The sequence below is a fragment of the Myotis nattereri genome (genome assembly GCF_964212035.1).
Source record: "Myotis nattereri genome assembly, chromosome: 14".
NCBI classification, from domain to species: domain Eukaryota; kingdom Metazoa; phylum Chordata; class Mammalia; order Chiroptera; family Vespertilionidae; genus Myotis; species Myotis nattereri.
Window position 1 is genome coordinate 59,736,239 of NC_138089.1, and position 14,371 is coordinate 59,750,609.

A 14,371-nucleotide genomic window follows, 5' to 3' on the forward strand; every position below is an offset into this window, starting at 1 on the left:
TCCCCTCCCCACGACCCAGGTGGGCAGGTTCTTCAGTGAGGTGGATGCCAACCTGATGCTGGCTCTCTACAACAACTCCTTCTACACCCGCAAGGAGTCCTACGACTACCAGGCCGCCTGCGCCCCACAGCCCCCGGGCAACCTGGGTGCTGCTCCCCGGGGCGTCTTTGTGGTGAGCCCCAGCAATGCCTGGCCTGGAGCTGGAGGGCGGGGGGCTGGGAGGCCTCTGAGAGAGCGGGTGCAGGGTCCGGGCAGCAGTGGCAGCGCGCCTCTCTCTGCAGCCCACCATCGCAGACTTCCTGAACCTGGCCTGGTGGACCTCCGCGGCGGCCTGGTGAGCCCTCGAGGGCAGAGGGTCAGGGAGGGCTGCAGGGGAATGGGCGGGGCCCTGGCGCCGCTGACCACTCCCACTCGGTGACCGGCCCTGCAGGTCCTTGTTCCAGCAGCTTCTCTATGGCCTCATCTACCACAGCTGGTTCCAAGCAGGTAGGATGGGCGCTGGAGTCCCCTCCTCCCAGCCCCTCTCCTCGAGGGAGGGCGGGGTCATGGCCGAGCGCGCGGAGAGGAGCTGGGGCCCCAAGGGGCGCGGGGGGTGGAGGGCTGGGCTGGGCTGGGCTGTGGCTGTGGCTGTGGCTGTGGCTGTCGCTGTGACTGTGGCTGTCGCTGTGGCTGTGACTGTGGCTGTGGTTGTGGCTGTGGCTGTGGCTGGGCTGTGGCTGAGGCTGAGGCTGAGGCTCCGCCGCGCAGATCCCGCCGAGGCCGAGGGCAGCCCCGAGGCGCGCGAGAGCAGCTGCGTCATGAAGCAGACGCAGTACTACTTCGGGCCGGTGAACGCCTCCTACAACGCCATCATCGACTGCGGCAACTGCTCCAGGTGCCGGGGCGGCCGGGAAGGGCGGGGCGGGGCCTAGGTTGGTGGGCGGGGCCATTTGAGGTGTGGGCGGAGGGTGGGGCCTGATTGGGGCGCGACCGGGGTTGGTGGGCGGAGCCGGGGAAGGACGTGGTCTGATTGGGGCGTGGGCGGAGGGGCGGGGCCGGCCTCTACGCCCCGCCTTTCTGTGCTGCCTCCAGGCTGTTCCACGCGCAGAGACTGATCAACACCAACCTGCTCTTCGTGGTGGCGGAGAAGCCGCTGTGCAGCCAGTGTGAGGCCGGCCGGCTGCTGCAGAAGGAGACGCACTGTATCCTGCCCCCGCCGCGCCCCCCGCCCCCGTCCCCGCTCCCCGCGCGCCCCGCACCCCCTCACGCCGCCTTGGCCGCCTCCTTGACTCCCCACCCATGCCCAGCGGACGGCCCGGAGCAGTGCGAACTGGTGCAGAGACCGCGATACCGGAGAGGCCCGCACATCTGCTTCGACTACAACGCGACAGTGAGTAGGGGATGGTGGACTGGACGCTCGCTCTCCTCCCCGGGGCTGCGCGGCCCTGCGCCCTCCGCTGCCCCGGCTGCAGGCTGCAGGCTGACCGGCTCCTTTTCCCTTCTGCAGGAAGATACCTCAGACTGCGGCCGCGGAGCCTCCTTCCCGCCGTCGCTGGGCGTCCTGGTCTCCCTGCAGCTGCTGCTCCTCCTGGGCCTGCCTCCCGGGCCGCAGGCCCATCAAGTCCACGCCCACACCTCGCGCCGCCTCTGAGCAGCCCTCCTGCCTCCCCCCAGGCCTCCCGCATTCCCCGCTCCCCCTTAGATCCTCACCCCCTATCTCACTGAAGGACTGAACGCACCAGGCCCCCAGAGGCTTAGCCTTGGAGGGGGTGCGGGGTGCCCACAGGAGGGCGCTGCAGGTCTTTGGCGCCCAGGCACATCTGCTGCTGAACTGTCCGTGTCTCCAGACCCCCATTTCCGCTGGACTTACCCACCCCTGGGACAGGGAAGCCACAGTACTGGTGCCAAACCAGGTCCCACTGCCCACCCTGCCCCACGGAACTGCTCCAACCTGGCCCTGCTACCCCACTTGGGACCAAATGTGGGTTCCCTGGGGACAGCGGAGCCCCGTGTGTCCCAGCTTCAGTCCTGGCAGGAGAGGTCCTGGGCCAGCACCCCTGGGTCCTGCTCCTCTCAGGCCTCCATCCCCTTCCCCCTCCACCCAAGCCCGGCAGGTGTCAAGCAGTGACGTAAAACTGGCTCAGACACTCCCACACACACCTGGAGCCTGAGGGCAGGAACTGAATTCGGAGCAGACACATCCCGGAGGACACACACAGACATGCACAGGGGTGGGGGGTGGGGGGGCCACGAAGCCTTACAGAGGGGCAGGGCTGGCGGGAGGGCTGGCATGCGCACACTCCCGCTCCTGCTCACTGCCCGCCTCTAGCCTGATCTGCAGCCCAGCTGATCCTCCATCTAAAGCTGAATGTCAAACAGTGCCAAATGCTGGGGCAGGGGGCAAAGGCCCCTCTGTCCTCCCCTAGCCGCCAGTGTCCCCTAAATGCCCTCACCCCCCCCCCCCCCGCCAGGTGCTCATTGTAACCATTTATCAGTAGTGTCAGGTCCCTGTGGGACCACATGCCACTGCCCGCACCCCCGGCAGAGGAACCCTCACCAGACAGCGCCCTTTGCCTTAGCAGGGTGACGTGATTGCTCCTGGCTGGGCCACCCCACCCCACAACCTGGCCCTTACACACTCAGGCCTGTGCCCACCTCCTGTCTCCTTCCCATTCACACACACTCCCTACCCCCAGGAGGCCAAACTGCTCCTCCCTGCTGAACACACACTTGCACACGCATACACACATAGACACACTCTGTGCACACAAAGAGGCTGGGCCTGGGCACACTTCTTCACACCATTCATTCTGGTCATTTCCTCCAGAGGCATCCCAGCCTGGGGGCTGGTGGGGGACTGAGGGCAGGGATGTGGCCATGGGGCTCAGGTGGACTGGGAGGAGGGGGGAGGGGGATGCATTAATTAATGGCTCCGTTAATTAATGTCATGTTGCTTGTCGCTTTCTCGGTGTGTGTGTCTGGTCCATGCCCGCTGCTGGTGCCAGGGTGGGTGTCCATGCTGCACACCCAGCCTCGATGCCAGCCGTGTCTCGCGAGGGCGTGTGTGTAACTGTAGTGTAGTCAGGTGCTCAATGGGGAACATAAAAATAAAAAAGAATCAAACATATACAGAAAAATAAATATATATTTTAAGTTTAAAAAACGGAAAAACAGACAAAACAATTCCCATCAGGTAGTTGTCCAACCCCCAGCTGGGTCTGACCCTTCTCATTGCCCACCTGACCTGGCTGCCCCCTCACCTCGGGCTCGGGGGATCTGGGGGGGACTCGGGGGCCATTTCCTCTTCTCTGCCCTTTTTTTTGGTTGTTCTATTTTGTACAGACAAGTCAGAAAAACAACAGCGACAAAAAAGTCAAGAAACTTTGTAAAATATTGTGTGTGTGATTCCTTGTAAAATATTTTCAAATGGTTTATTACAGAAGATCAGTTATTAAATAATGTTCATATTTTCACTTCAAATGGTTCCCATCCGCTGTGTCTGCCCCGGGGTGAGAGTGCGTAGCTTGAAGAACCAAGTCGCCTTGACCTCAGAGCCCCACCGAGCACTCAGCTAGGAGCCAAGGCCACGGCAACCCAGTCTCAGGGCGGGTGTAGAACCCCAGGCATCCTGGGTACCACATACTTGAATGAACCCTTTGCCTTGAATAATCCCAAAAGCATCTGAGAAAAGCTGTTTAAGAAAACAAAACAAGCCCTGGACGGTTTGGCTCAGTGGATGGAGCGTCGGCCTGCAGACTGAAGGGTCCCGGGTTCGATTCTGGTCGAGGGCATGTACCTTGGTTGCAGGCACATCCCCGGTGGGGGCGGTGCAGGAGGCAGCTGACCGATGTTTCTCTCTCATGGATGTTTCTGACTCTCCCTCTCCCTTCCTCTCTGGAAAAAATCAATGGAATATATTTTTTAAAAAAACAAAACTAAAAAGCAAGCTCAAGGAGATGAGATGTGGGTTTAGGGAGCATCCAGCCATCAGGTCAGACCACCCGGCCCAGTGGGCAGGTCCTCATCCGAAGTGAAGTGTGAGGACCCGGCCTGAGCCCACGACCCGGTGCTGGAGGGCCCAGTGCTGCTGCTCCGAGGAGGGTCTACTCCCCCGAAGGCATGGCCGCGGCTCTTCCCAGCCCAGGGACGCTCCAGGACTGGGGTCTCCATGGCGACTGCTGCTCGCACTGGAACCCAACCCTCTAGTTCGTTTTAATCCCAACTCTTCAGAGTCCACCCTGGTCCATGTGACCTTAGAGTTCTTTCACGGGGAAAGACTTACAACCAGCAGAGCAGAGGTTTCCTGGCGCTCCTGGCTGACACTACACGGCGCTCACCGGTGGCGTCTGGCAGCCTCCTCACCACAACCTTAGAGCTGGGTGCTAGTTTATCCCCATGCTGCAGATGAGCAAACTGAGACTTAGGAGAGCTTCTTTCCGCCCAGGTGAGGAGGACAAGAAATCAGCAGAAGTTTCAGAGAGGAGCTGGTCTGTGTCTGGGGGTCCTTAGATGCTAAATAAATGGAGGCGGGCATTCCAAGCCTTAGCGAAGGCACCTTTCCTCACTCCTCTGCAGGAGCTGGCCACCGAGCAACACCTACCCAGCACCCTCTGAGACAGCCCCCATCCCGTGCCGTGCAACAGCCCAGAGGTCCCGGGGTAGGGCTGCCGGATAAAATATAGAACATTTTTTATATCTGGCTCAGTGGACAGAGCATTGGCCTGCAGACCGAAGGGACCCGGGTTCAATTCTAGTCAAGGGCACATACCCAGGTTGCAGGCTTGATCCCCAGTAGGGGGCGTGCCGGAGGCAGCTGATGGATGGATGGATCGATCGATGGATGGTTCTCTTTCATCATCGATGTTTCTATCTCTCCTTCTCCCTTCCTCTCTGAAATCAATAAAACATATATATTAAAAATATAGAGAGAACATTCAATCAAATTTGAATTTCAGATAAATATTTTTAGTACATCAATATTGCATAGGACATAACTACACTATAAAAATGGAGACATGCTACCCTGGCTGGTTTGGCTCAGTCGATGAAGCATCGGCCTTCGAACTGACGGGTCCCAGGTTCAATTCCAGTTGGGGGCGCATGCCCAGGTTGTGGGCCTGATCCCCAATGGGGGGTGTGTAGGAGGCAACTGATCAATCGATGGTTGTCTCTCATCACTGATGTTTCTTTCTCTCCCTCTCCTTCCTCTCTGAAATCAATAAAAACATTTTTTTAGTGGAGACACGCTTACACTAAAAAAAATTATTCATTATATATTTGAGATTCAAAATTTTTTTAAATATATTTTATTGACTTTTTACAGAGAGGAAGGGAGAGGGATACAGAGCTAGAAACATCGATGAGAGAGAAACATCGATCAGCTGCCTCCTGCACACCACTCACTGGGGAATGTGCCCACAACCAAGGTACATGCCCCTGACTGGAATCGAACCTGGGACCCTTCAATCCGCAGGCTGGCGCTCCATCCACTGAGCCAAACCGGTCAGGGCGAGATTCAAATTTGATTGGTCACCTTGTATTTTGATTTGTTAAATCTGGCAGCCTTACCCTGGGGTGACATCCAGTGAGAACCCAGACCTCAGACAAAGATAAAGGTGTCAATACCCTTGTAACCTGGAAGGTGATGCACCTGCTGGCAGGAGCACTGACATGAGCGGCTGAAAGGAAGAGGTCCTGCACTTTATAAATGTACTTTGTCAAATAATTATTTAATTACATGCACTTTTTTTTTTTTAAGATATCTCATTTCATTTTTTTTTTCTTGATTTCAGAGAGGAAGGGAGAGGGAGAGAGAGATAGAAACATCCATGATGAGAGGGAACCATTGATCGGCTGCCTCCTGCATGTTGGACCGAGCCCACAATCCAGGCACGTGTCCTTGACCAGAATCGAACCTGGGACCCTTCCGTCCACAGGCCGACGCTCTATCCACTGAGCCAAACTGGCAAGGGGTATATGCATATTTTTTAAAAGTAACTCAAGATACAAAAATATAAGCTTGCACAGGACACAACCTGCCAGAAGCCACCGTTGCAATGAAGTGGGGACCCAGGGCCAGCCTTGTCCAAGTTTGTGGGGAGACTTCTCTTCCTCTGGGCCAGCAATCAGAAGGGTGTAGGGGGCAGGAAACCTGAGTTTGAGTCGTGGCTCCACCTTTCTTGTAACAAGGGCAGCCTGGGCTGCGCACTCACTGTGCTCCCAGGGTGAACTGGCATTTTACACTCCAGGCCCCTTGGACCCTCAGGGTATGTCCTGTCATCTCCGTTTTACATCTCCATGAAACTGGGTTTCAACCAAGTCCAGGAACTTAGCCAATGTACGCAGCTGCCAAATGGCAGGGCAAGAATTCCAACCTGGGTCAGGCCCCATGCATCCCAAACAACCTGAGTCAGGCTTACTCCAGACCATGGGCGTCCCAGTTCCCGCACACTACTAGAAGGTACACCAGGGCCACCCAACATTCTCACCCACACACCTGCCCACGAAGACACACCCATTCAGATGTACATGCCAAGGAGCCACGCTTCCCGGGGGACTCAGCAAGTGCGTGGCATGCAGTTGTGGTGCCGCCGGTACCCGCCGCTTTCCCAGGGTTAGCGAAGCTTCTTCACCCACTCCCACCTCCCGAGGACTGGTGGAAAACGGTCCTGAAAACTACAATTCCCAAGCAACACCTCTTTTCACCACCGACTTGCCCGGCCCGCGCGCACAGCCTCCTGGGAGTTGTAGTTCTACCCAGAACCCTGACTTCCGTTCGTCCCCAGCATGGCGCGGACCCGGAAGACCTACGCGGAGAGGGCATCCCGCCGCCTCCCGGGGCGCGCAGGCGCAGCACCCCTGTTTGTCGGCGCCTGAGAAGGGAGGAGGTACGGTCGAAGGCAAGACCCTGGCCGAGCCGGAGCTGACCTGACTTGACTCGGGCCCAGAACTAGGCTCCAGTCCCGCGCGGGCCGGACCGTAGGACCTCGGAGTGGATGGAGCAGGCCCAGCCCTGAGACCAACGGCAGCCACTGGGCCTGGCTCGGGGCCCACCGGGCGGGCAGGCAGGCGGGCCGAAGCCGCCCAGGGCTTCCCCTCGGGTCCCGGGCGAGGGGCCTAGGCCCCGCCCCGCAGCCAGGCCGGGCCCGGCCCTTTGGAACCGGAGTCCACCCGACCCGAAGTGGAGTCCTCACCGGGGCGGGGCCATCGGCCAGTGACTAGGCCGGGCCCGGGCCTCCCGTCGGGGCCGGAGTGGGACGAGGCCCGGGGAGGCCCCTAGCCCACTAGACGCTCCCCTCCGGCCGACGCCCGCCGAGAAGATGCAGCGCGCCCTGCCCGGCGCCCGCCAGCACCTGGGGGCCGCCCTGGCCAGCGCCAGCGTGGTGGTGAAGGCCCTGTGCGCCGCGGTGCTGGTCCTCTACCTGCTGTCCTTCGCCGTGGACACGGGCTGCCTGGCGGTCACCCCGGGCTACCTCTTCCCGCCCAACTTCTGGATCTGGACCCTGGCCACCCACGGGCTGATGGAGCAGCACGTGTGGGATGTGGCCATCAGCCTGGCCACGGTGGTGGTGGCCGGGCGCTTGCTCGAGCCCCTCTGGGGGGCCTTGGAGCTGCTCATCTTCTTCTCCGTGGTGAACGTGTCCGTGGGGCTGCTGGGGGCCTTCGCCTACCTCCTCACCTACATGGCTTCCTTCAACCTGGTGTACCTTTTCACCGTGCGCATCCACGGCGCCCTGGGCTTCCTGGGCGGCGTCCTGGTGGCGCTGAAGCAGACCATGGGGGACTGTGTGGTCCTGCGGGTGCCCCAGGTGCGCCTCAGCGTGGTGCCCATGCTGCTGCTGGCGCTGCTGCTGCTCCTGCGGCTGGCCGCGCTGCTCCCGAGCCCCGCGCTGGCCTCCTATGGCTTCGGGCTGCTCTCCGGCTGGGTGTACCTCCGCTTCTACCAGCGCCACAGCCGAGGCCGAGGGGACATGGCCGACCACTTTGCCTTCGCCACCTTCTTCCCGGAGATCCTGCAGCCTGTGGTGGGGCTGTTGGCGAACTTGGTGCACAGCCTCCTGGTGAAGGTGAAGATCTGCCAGAAGACGGTGAAGCGCTACGACGTGGGGGCCCCGTCCTCCATCACCATCAGCCTCCCCGGCACAGACCCTCAGGATGCGGAGCGGAGAAGGTACTGTGGGAACCTGTGACACCTGGTTGAGCTGGGGGAGTACTCATCAAGTCGCACCCCACCTGTCGGGGTGCCAGGGGTCAGGTGTCGGGGCAGATTCAGAAAGAGGTCGAAGCCGGTTCGCGGCCTTGAGGAACTCGGCACGTGGGTGTCTGGGCTCCGGTAGGCGCTTTGCAGTATTGCCCTTCTCCCCACCGAGGCTGCCTAAAGGTCTCGAGAAACACCCGGTCTCCTTGGTGCTGGGTGAGGGCCAATGGAGGGCCAGGGACGCATCACTCTGGCCTCTCGTCTCAGAATCTTGGAATCCGAGACACGGTTCTGTGGAAGCCAGAAACGGCCTCTGGTTGGTCTGTGAGAGGGACACAGGAGACCCCGGGCCCTGCAGGGGCACTCTGGCCCACCCCCGTTTCCAGTTGCTGACCCATGGCCTGTTCCTGGGCCTTAATTCAGATCCTGCGCTTCTCTGCCACCTGTTGAGAGGGGAGCTGGAGGTGTCAGTAGGCTCCCCCGCCTCCTGCAGGGAGGCCTGTTACCAAACCCAGGGCCTGGCCACGTGACCCGGGCCTGGAGCTGCCTTTTCATTATCTGTAAACCGAGCCATGGGCACCGTCAGGCCCAGGCGGGTTACTCGGTGCACCTGGGCCAGGGCAGGACCGGTCCTCTAACTCCAGCCCTTTCTCTCCCCGGTCTGTGGCCTCGCCACAGTGGTCACAGCCCCGTTGCCAACATGATTCTTGGGTGTTTTTGAGGCAGTTACTGGAGGAGTGAAATCTGCGCAGGCTGTTCCCGCTTTCCGCATTTGTCAGAGGCTGCTGCTGCTCACCTGTGGCGGGCTGCTCGGCAGCTCTGAGTTCAGCGGAGGAGCTCGCCCCGTGCTGACCTCCGCTGGGCTGTGGGTTGAGGACGGGATACGTCTCTTTCTTGAAAGTTTCCAGCCGGGCAGTGCCACAGGTGACGGGTCCACGGTGGCGGGTGCTGCCGGCAGAAGTGTGGGCCCTGCAGTCGTGTCTCTCTGGCTGAGAAGCCCCAAAGACCGAGGTTTGTCTGAACCCTCCCCCGTGGCGGAGCTGGAGCCAGCAGGCTGGGCCGGTAGAAGCTGGGCTGTCCTCAGAGCTCTCAGGCGGGGCCAGGTCACGGGGCGGCCCCTCTGCCAGTGACAGGTCTTGCTGGGACTGTTAGGGTTGGCTGGACATTGAAAACACCTCTGCTCAGGCCCAAGGAAATGGACGGTGGAGGCAGGTTGGGGCAGGGGTATCAGGAGGCAGATTCTGGCACAGCCTGTGGTGGGCTGACTTGGGGGTGGGAGTTACGCCTCCAGTCACTCTGACATCTGGCTGCATGCTACTCCCAGATGCAAAGGCTACTCCTCGTGGCCGCAGGGTTTCCTGCCTCACCCTCGTGAGGAAGTGACTAGCAAGTCTCCACCTCTGTCCCTCGGCCGCACTGACAAGTCAGCCTCCAGAAGGGGAGCTGGGGAGCCGCGGAGGACTGCCCTGTCTGTGCCAGCTTGCCATGTGCCAGGCTGGAGGGCAGAATGGAAGTGTGCAGGCTTTTTGTGCCGTGCCCTTGCTGCCTCTCTGTCACGCTCCCTGCCTGGTGGAGATTTTGGTTCTCTGCTGGAACTCGGAAGGCTACAGACTGTCCCCACGCTGGTGGCAGAGGCTGAGCATCAGGCCCTCGGTGGCCACTGTCGGAAGTGCTGCCTGGCAGCATCCCACCTCCTGGGGACGGGACCAGTGCACGGATATACCTGCTAGTGACTTTCCTCCTGAGCGGGGTCTCTCAGAACCTGCCAGTAGGACCGTAGGCTCTGGCCTGTGCCTACCTGCGTGGCTGTTCCTCCTTCCTCTCGCCCTGCCAAGGACTCGGTGTGTTCCCACTGCCGCACAGGGCCTGGCGGCTTTGGGGGTTCTTCTGGGAGGAACATTGGAACCCCTTAGGAGGGTGGGCTGACCTGCCTTAGCCTGCTTTCCAGAGCAGGTGCTTGAGTCCCAGCCTTCCCCAAAGACCCTTCCAAGAGGCTCAAAGCACCCCTAAGAAGGAGTGGGGGGGGGAGGCGTTCTTATCCTCTCCAGTGACACCAGTGCCCAGGCAGAAACTGGTAGGTCAAGGGACTTGCCCTTCTCCCCGTCTGCCTGGGGGCAGGGGAGGGGGGCACCAGCTCTGCCACCCTTGGGCACCACCTCAGAACCACGCCTTCTCCGGCTGGAGGTGCCTCCGCTGGGGGAGGAAGGCTCTCCAGCCTTCAGAGCCTCGTTCTGATGGTAGTGACCCGATCCGGTCCCCGGGGAGCATAGCCCTGCACGGGGAAGGCAGCACCTAGATGCTTCTGTGGAGTCCGAGTGGTGCGGGGAGTCAGCTTCCTGGGCGAGAGCAGGGCGCGAGCCGAGTCCCAACCCAGAGTGACCCGCCATCTTCCCTCTGACCCCAGGCAACTGGCCCTGAAGGCCCTCAACGAGCGACTGAAGAGAGTGGAGGACCAGTCCGTCTGGCCGAGCATGGACGACGACGAGGAGGAGGCCGGGGCCAAGGTGGACAGCCCTCTGCCCTCAGACAAGGGCCCCGCCCTCCCAGGGAAGGGGGCTGCCCCAGAATCCAGCCTGATCACCTTTGAGGCAGCTCCCCCGAAGCTGTAACTCCAGACCGCCATGAGTGTAGCACCTCCTCTCCCACCCCCGACCCCTCTCGGCTGCTCCGAGGAGAGGGAGACGGTCCGGGGTCTCCGCAGCCTCCTGCTATTTCTCGCCAACACTACCCAGGCCTCTTGCTACCTGGTCACAACTCCAGACAACCACTAAGTCAGGCGTCCGCCAGCCGGGGTGTCTGAGGTAAGACTGCACCTCGGCAGGTCGCCCCAAGCAAGTGGCAGTAGGGACACTGGTGCCGCAGCTTCCGGGCCAACCCTCACACCTGATACTGGTGGCCGAGAGCCCTGAGCCAAGGCAAGGATTTGCCAAAAACGTCCTGGGGGGTCCAGCCAGCGTAGGAGCCAGCACAGGGCTGTGCCTCCCTGCCCACCCCCGGAAGGACTGTATTCACCTCGAGATTTCCGGTTCCCTCTGCTGTGGCCACGGCTGCTGCTAGGCCAGAGCGGCCACAGCTCCCAGGCGTTTTCTATGGGACCACTGAGCGGGCGGCTGGCCCAGCGCGCAGTGTCAATAAAGCAGTTCTTTGAGGTATGACTCCTGGGCTGTGGGACCACCTCGTGCAGCCCCTCCTCGGGCTCAGCTGCAAAGTCAGGGACCTTACTCCAGGTCCAAGGGCTCAGTCCCCATGGCAACTCCAGCTGGAGAAGGGGCCCATTGCCCCCCTCTCCCTTCCCCAACCACATGCCCGCTGTCACCTCACACCCTTACTCATTTTCTTCCTCCCTCCTATCCCCACGCAGAGGCCCTGCCCAGGGGTCTTAGGACTGGGGGCTTCTCTGTCCTCAGGAATTCTCATCCAGGGCTCACCTCCAGGACCAGTGCTCAGTGCTTGACACCTAGGAGCCAGCCGTCCCGCTCCCATCTTGTCACTGCCCAGCACAGCGGGCAGCTGGGAGGCTGAAAGGACACGGCGGTACAGTCACAGCCACAGCCCGAGGGCTTTCTAGAGCCTGGGGTAACACGGGCCTCTGGGCAGCCAGATCCTGGGGCGTGTGCGCTGGGAGAGCGTCAGTTCCGCAGTGAGCAGCCAGGAACAGGGTCCCGTGGCACCCAGCGCCCCCTTTTTCATCCTGATGGTCTTAGTGAGAACTATCCCCAACTCTGGGCTATTCTCCCCATCCAGTCTTTCCCGTCTTTTTAAATTTTTATTTTAATTTTTTTGTCCTGTAATTTCTGGACATACCAATACAAGTGTGAGCTGAGTTGCTGGGGAGGCAATCTTGCAACCCCAGTTTCATCCAAACCCACAATCCATGAGCTCCTCTGGGACGGTAGAGAGAGAGGGAGGGAGGAGGCACTCCAGTGTGAGGAGCAAGCACAGGTGCCACACACAGGACTCTGCCTCTGAGTGCCCAGGGCCTGAGGTGTCCCTGTGACCTAGACAGTTGAGAGAGTCCACAATGTCCCAGCGCCAGCTCCTACATGAGGGGCAAGTCCAGGCTTCGAGGCTGCGAAGGGCTCACGGCTGAATCCTTTTGCGGTACAGGTAGGCATTGCTCACCTGGTTCATGATGACCAAGCTGGTGACGACAGGGCAGAGCACAGCCAGGTACCAGACTCCACCAGTGACTGTGGCAGCGAACCAGAGTGAGCACATGCCCAGCAAGAGGCTGGCACTGCCCAGAAGGTAGCCCACTAGCCCAGAAGTGGCATGGTACAGCTTGAGCTTGGACAGGGGCCATCGGGGCAGCAGTTTGGGGTAGAGGAGCCCCACCCCACCTGAGCACTGCAGCCCTGCCCACAGCACAGCGAGCAGCCCCGCCCGCCCATGCCAGGTGGCCAGGTGGGCTTTGCCAAGCTGTTCCTTGTGGAGGATGACAAGGCCCACGCCCAGCAGCGCACACAGCAGGGCCAGCAGCTGCAGCACCCAGTGGCAGCGGGCTCGGCCTTTCCGCGAGAGGGAGCGCAGCAGCGAGCTCTCAGGAGAGAACACCAGCAGGGCCTCCGTCATCAGGAAAGAGAACTGGGGAGACGGCGTGGGAAACGCAGTGAGGGCGCTGCCCAGCAGAAGGGAAGAAAGACTTAGGGAACCTGAGCTGCCAGCCAGCCAGGTTCCCCTCCATTCGCCCCGCCGGCAAGAGCGTCCATGGGTGGGGCAGGAATGGAGCACTCCCTCTGGGACATCTGCCCGAGTAACCCGCAAGAGGTGCCCCCCGTAGTCCTCGGGTGCTGTTCTGAAATGACATCTCTTTCCCAGCAAACACAAGGTTTGAGACGTGGCACTTATAAATGATTCACAAGCTTCGTTTCCCTGACACAGGGCGGGATACAATTTCTTGGCAGAGCTGGCCAAGCAGGTGCAGTGTGTCAGGGAAAACGGGGTGCGTCACTGTAAGTTAAGGGATAAAGGGGCGGAAGTAACCCCAAGTGCATTTCCTAAGCTTCCTGCCTGGAGGTGGGTGCACCTCATTTTGTGCTCAGACAAGCCCTACCATTTGCCCTGGGTCTTGAGTACTCTGGTTCCAGTCTGGGATCTATGTGCCACGGGCAGATTCCAACATTCCACATTACCCCCCAGATGTAAGTGACCATAAGGAGGCCACTAGGGCCACCACCCCTCCCTGTGCTCCCTCCCACCCCTACGAGCTGGCCCGGCCCACTACTTACAGCCAGAGACATGAGCACGGGGTGCCAGGAGAACAGACCTGGAATAGAAGAGGAGGCCTGTAAGGCAGGGGAAGAACCCGGCCGCAACAATAACTGCAGGCTGAGGCCCAAGGGAGCCCCCTCTGCACCAAGCTGACCCCATACCTATCCTCTTCCTGGTCCCTCCGGATCAGAGGCCATGCTTTGCCACTCCTCTGGCAGTCCTCCCTCCTGCCCACTGCACTTTGCAAGAGACAGCCAAGTGGAGCACCAAGGCAGGGAAAGAGAGCTGGGTACTCCAGCCGGCCAAGCTGGCAGAGCCCCCACACTCATCTACTCCACCCACTTATCCCTCCAGCATGGCACGCACGGCCCTCAGCCACCCATGCCTCTCCCAGGACAAGTGGCCCTTTCCTCCCCAGAAGTTAATTATAAATTACACTTACTGGAGCCAGGCCTGGCAAGCACTGCCACAAAGATGGTAAAGCCCAGGGCCACAAGATGGGCAGCAGCCCCAGAGGCAGTGCGTAGAGCTCGGTAGATGTGCGACTCGGTCTCCACAGAAAGAGCCATGGTCAACCAGGCCGGCGGCTGTAGCCTGAAAGCATAGGCGCGTAAGCAAGGGTCGCGGATGCCGCGGTCCACTACTCTCGCTGGAGCAAGTGTTGCAGGGCAGGGATGCCACTCTCCTCCAAGAACCGAAGGTAGAAAGACAGGCACCAGCAATAGTCAAGGACCGGCGGCCTGTCAGCATGTACCTGCATCTGAACTGGCACTGATCACTGGCCCACCTTCCAGGTAGGAAGCGCAAAGCCGTGTAACAGACTACAAATCCCAGAGTGCACCACGCCGTCACCGGGCGGGAGCGCCAGCTAATAGGGCAAGAAGCCCTACGGGAATTGTAGTTCCCAGCTGCGACCAAATTGCAGCCTGATTCCCTTCCCGCACAGCTTCCTCATGTGCCGCAGGCATGTAAGCCCCTCTACGC

The 14,371-nt window shown here is 60.5% G+C and overlaps 3 protein-coding genes across 6 annotated transcripts in view; 2 read left to right on the forward strand and 1 right to left on the reverse strand.

Annotated features, from left to right (window-relative positions):
- Positions 1-3,372, forward strand: part of CACNA2D2 (calcium voltage-gated channel auxiliary subunit alpha2delta 2) — a gene marked incomplete at its 5' end in the record, with an annotated part of 111,724 nt that extends 108,352 nt beyond the window's left edge. For all 3 annotated transcript variants that reach the window (XM_081106258.1, XM_081106257.1, XM_081106259.1), the window contains 7 exons: positions 20-172; positions 282-334; positions 431-486; positions 748-874; positions 1,072-1,181; positions 1,287-1,369; positions 1,487-3,372. In XM_081106258.1, coding sequence (XP_080962384.1) covers positions 20-172; positions 282-334; positions 431-486; positions 748-874; positions 1,072-1,181; positions 1,287-1,369; positions 1,487-1,630 — 726 coding nt within the window. In that variant the 3' untranslated portion in view covers positions 1,631-3,372. The remainder of the gene's footprint in view (positions 1-19; positions 173-281; positions 335-430; positions 487-747; positions 875-1,071; positions 1,182-1,286; positions 1,370-1,486) is intronic.
- A 3,481-nt stretch (positions 3,373-6,853) lies between these two features.
- TMEM115 (transmembrane protein 115) lies at positions 6,854-11,324 on the forward strand. The gene is made up of 2 exons (XM_081106261.1): positions 6,854-8,149; positions 10,581-11,324. The coding sequence occupies exons 1-2, from the start codon at positions 7,299-7,301 to the stop codon at positions 10,783-10,785; spliced, it is 1,056 nt and encodes a 351-aa protein (XP_080962387.1). The 5' UTR covers positions 6,854-7,298; the 3' UTR covers positions 10,786-11,324.
- A 314-nt stretch (positions 11,325-11,638) lies between these two features.
- CYB561D2 (cytochrome b561 family member D2) lies at positions 11,639-14,213 on the reverse strand. 2 transcript variants are annotated; one of them, XM_081106262.1, is made up of 3 exons: positions 13,830-14,213; positions 13,405-13,442; positions 11,639-12,760 (listed from the first exon to the last, which is right to left on the reverse strand). In XM_081106262.1, the coding sequence occupies exons 1-3, from the start codon at positions 13,954-13,956 to the stop codon at positions 12,257-12,259; spliced, it is 669 nt and encodes a 222-aa protein (XP_080962388.1). In that variant the 5' UTR covers positions 13,957-14,213; the 3' UTR covers positions 11,639-12,256. The 2 variants fall into 2 exon arrangements, with proteins under 2 accessions (XP_080962388.1, XP_080962389.1); XM_081106263.1 differs by having other exon boundaries at positions 11,639-12,794; positions 13,830-13,915.
- Positions 14,214-14,371: the final 158 nt, after the last annotated feature.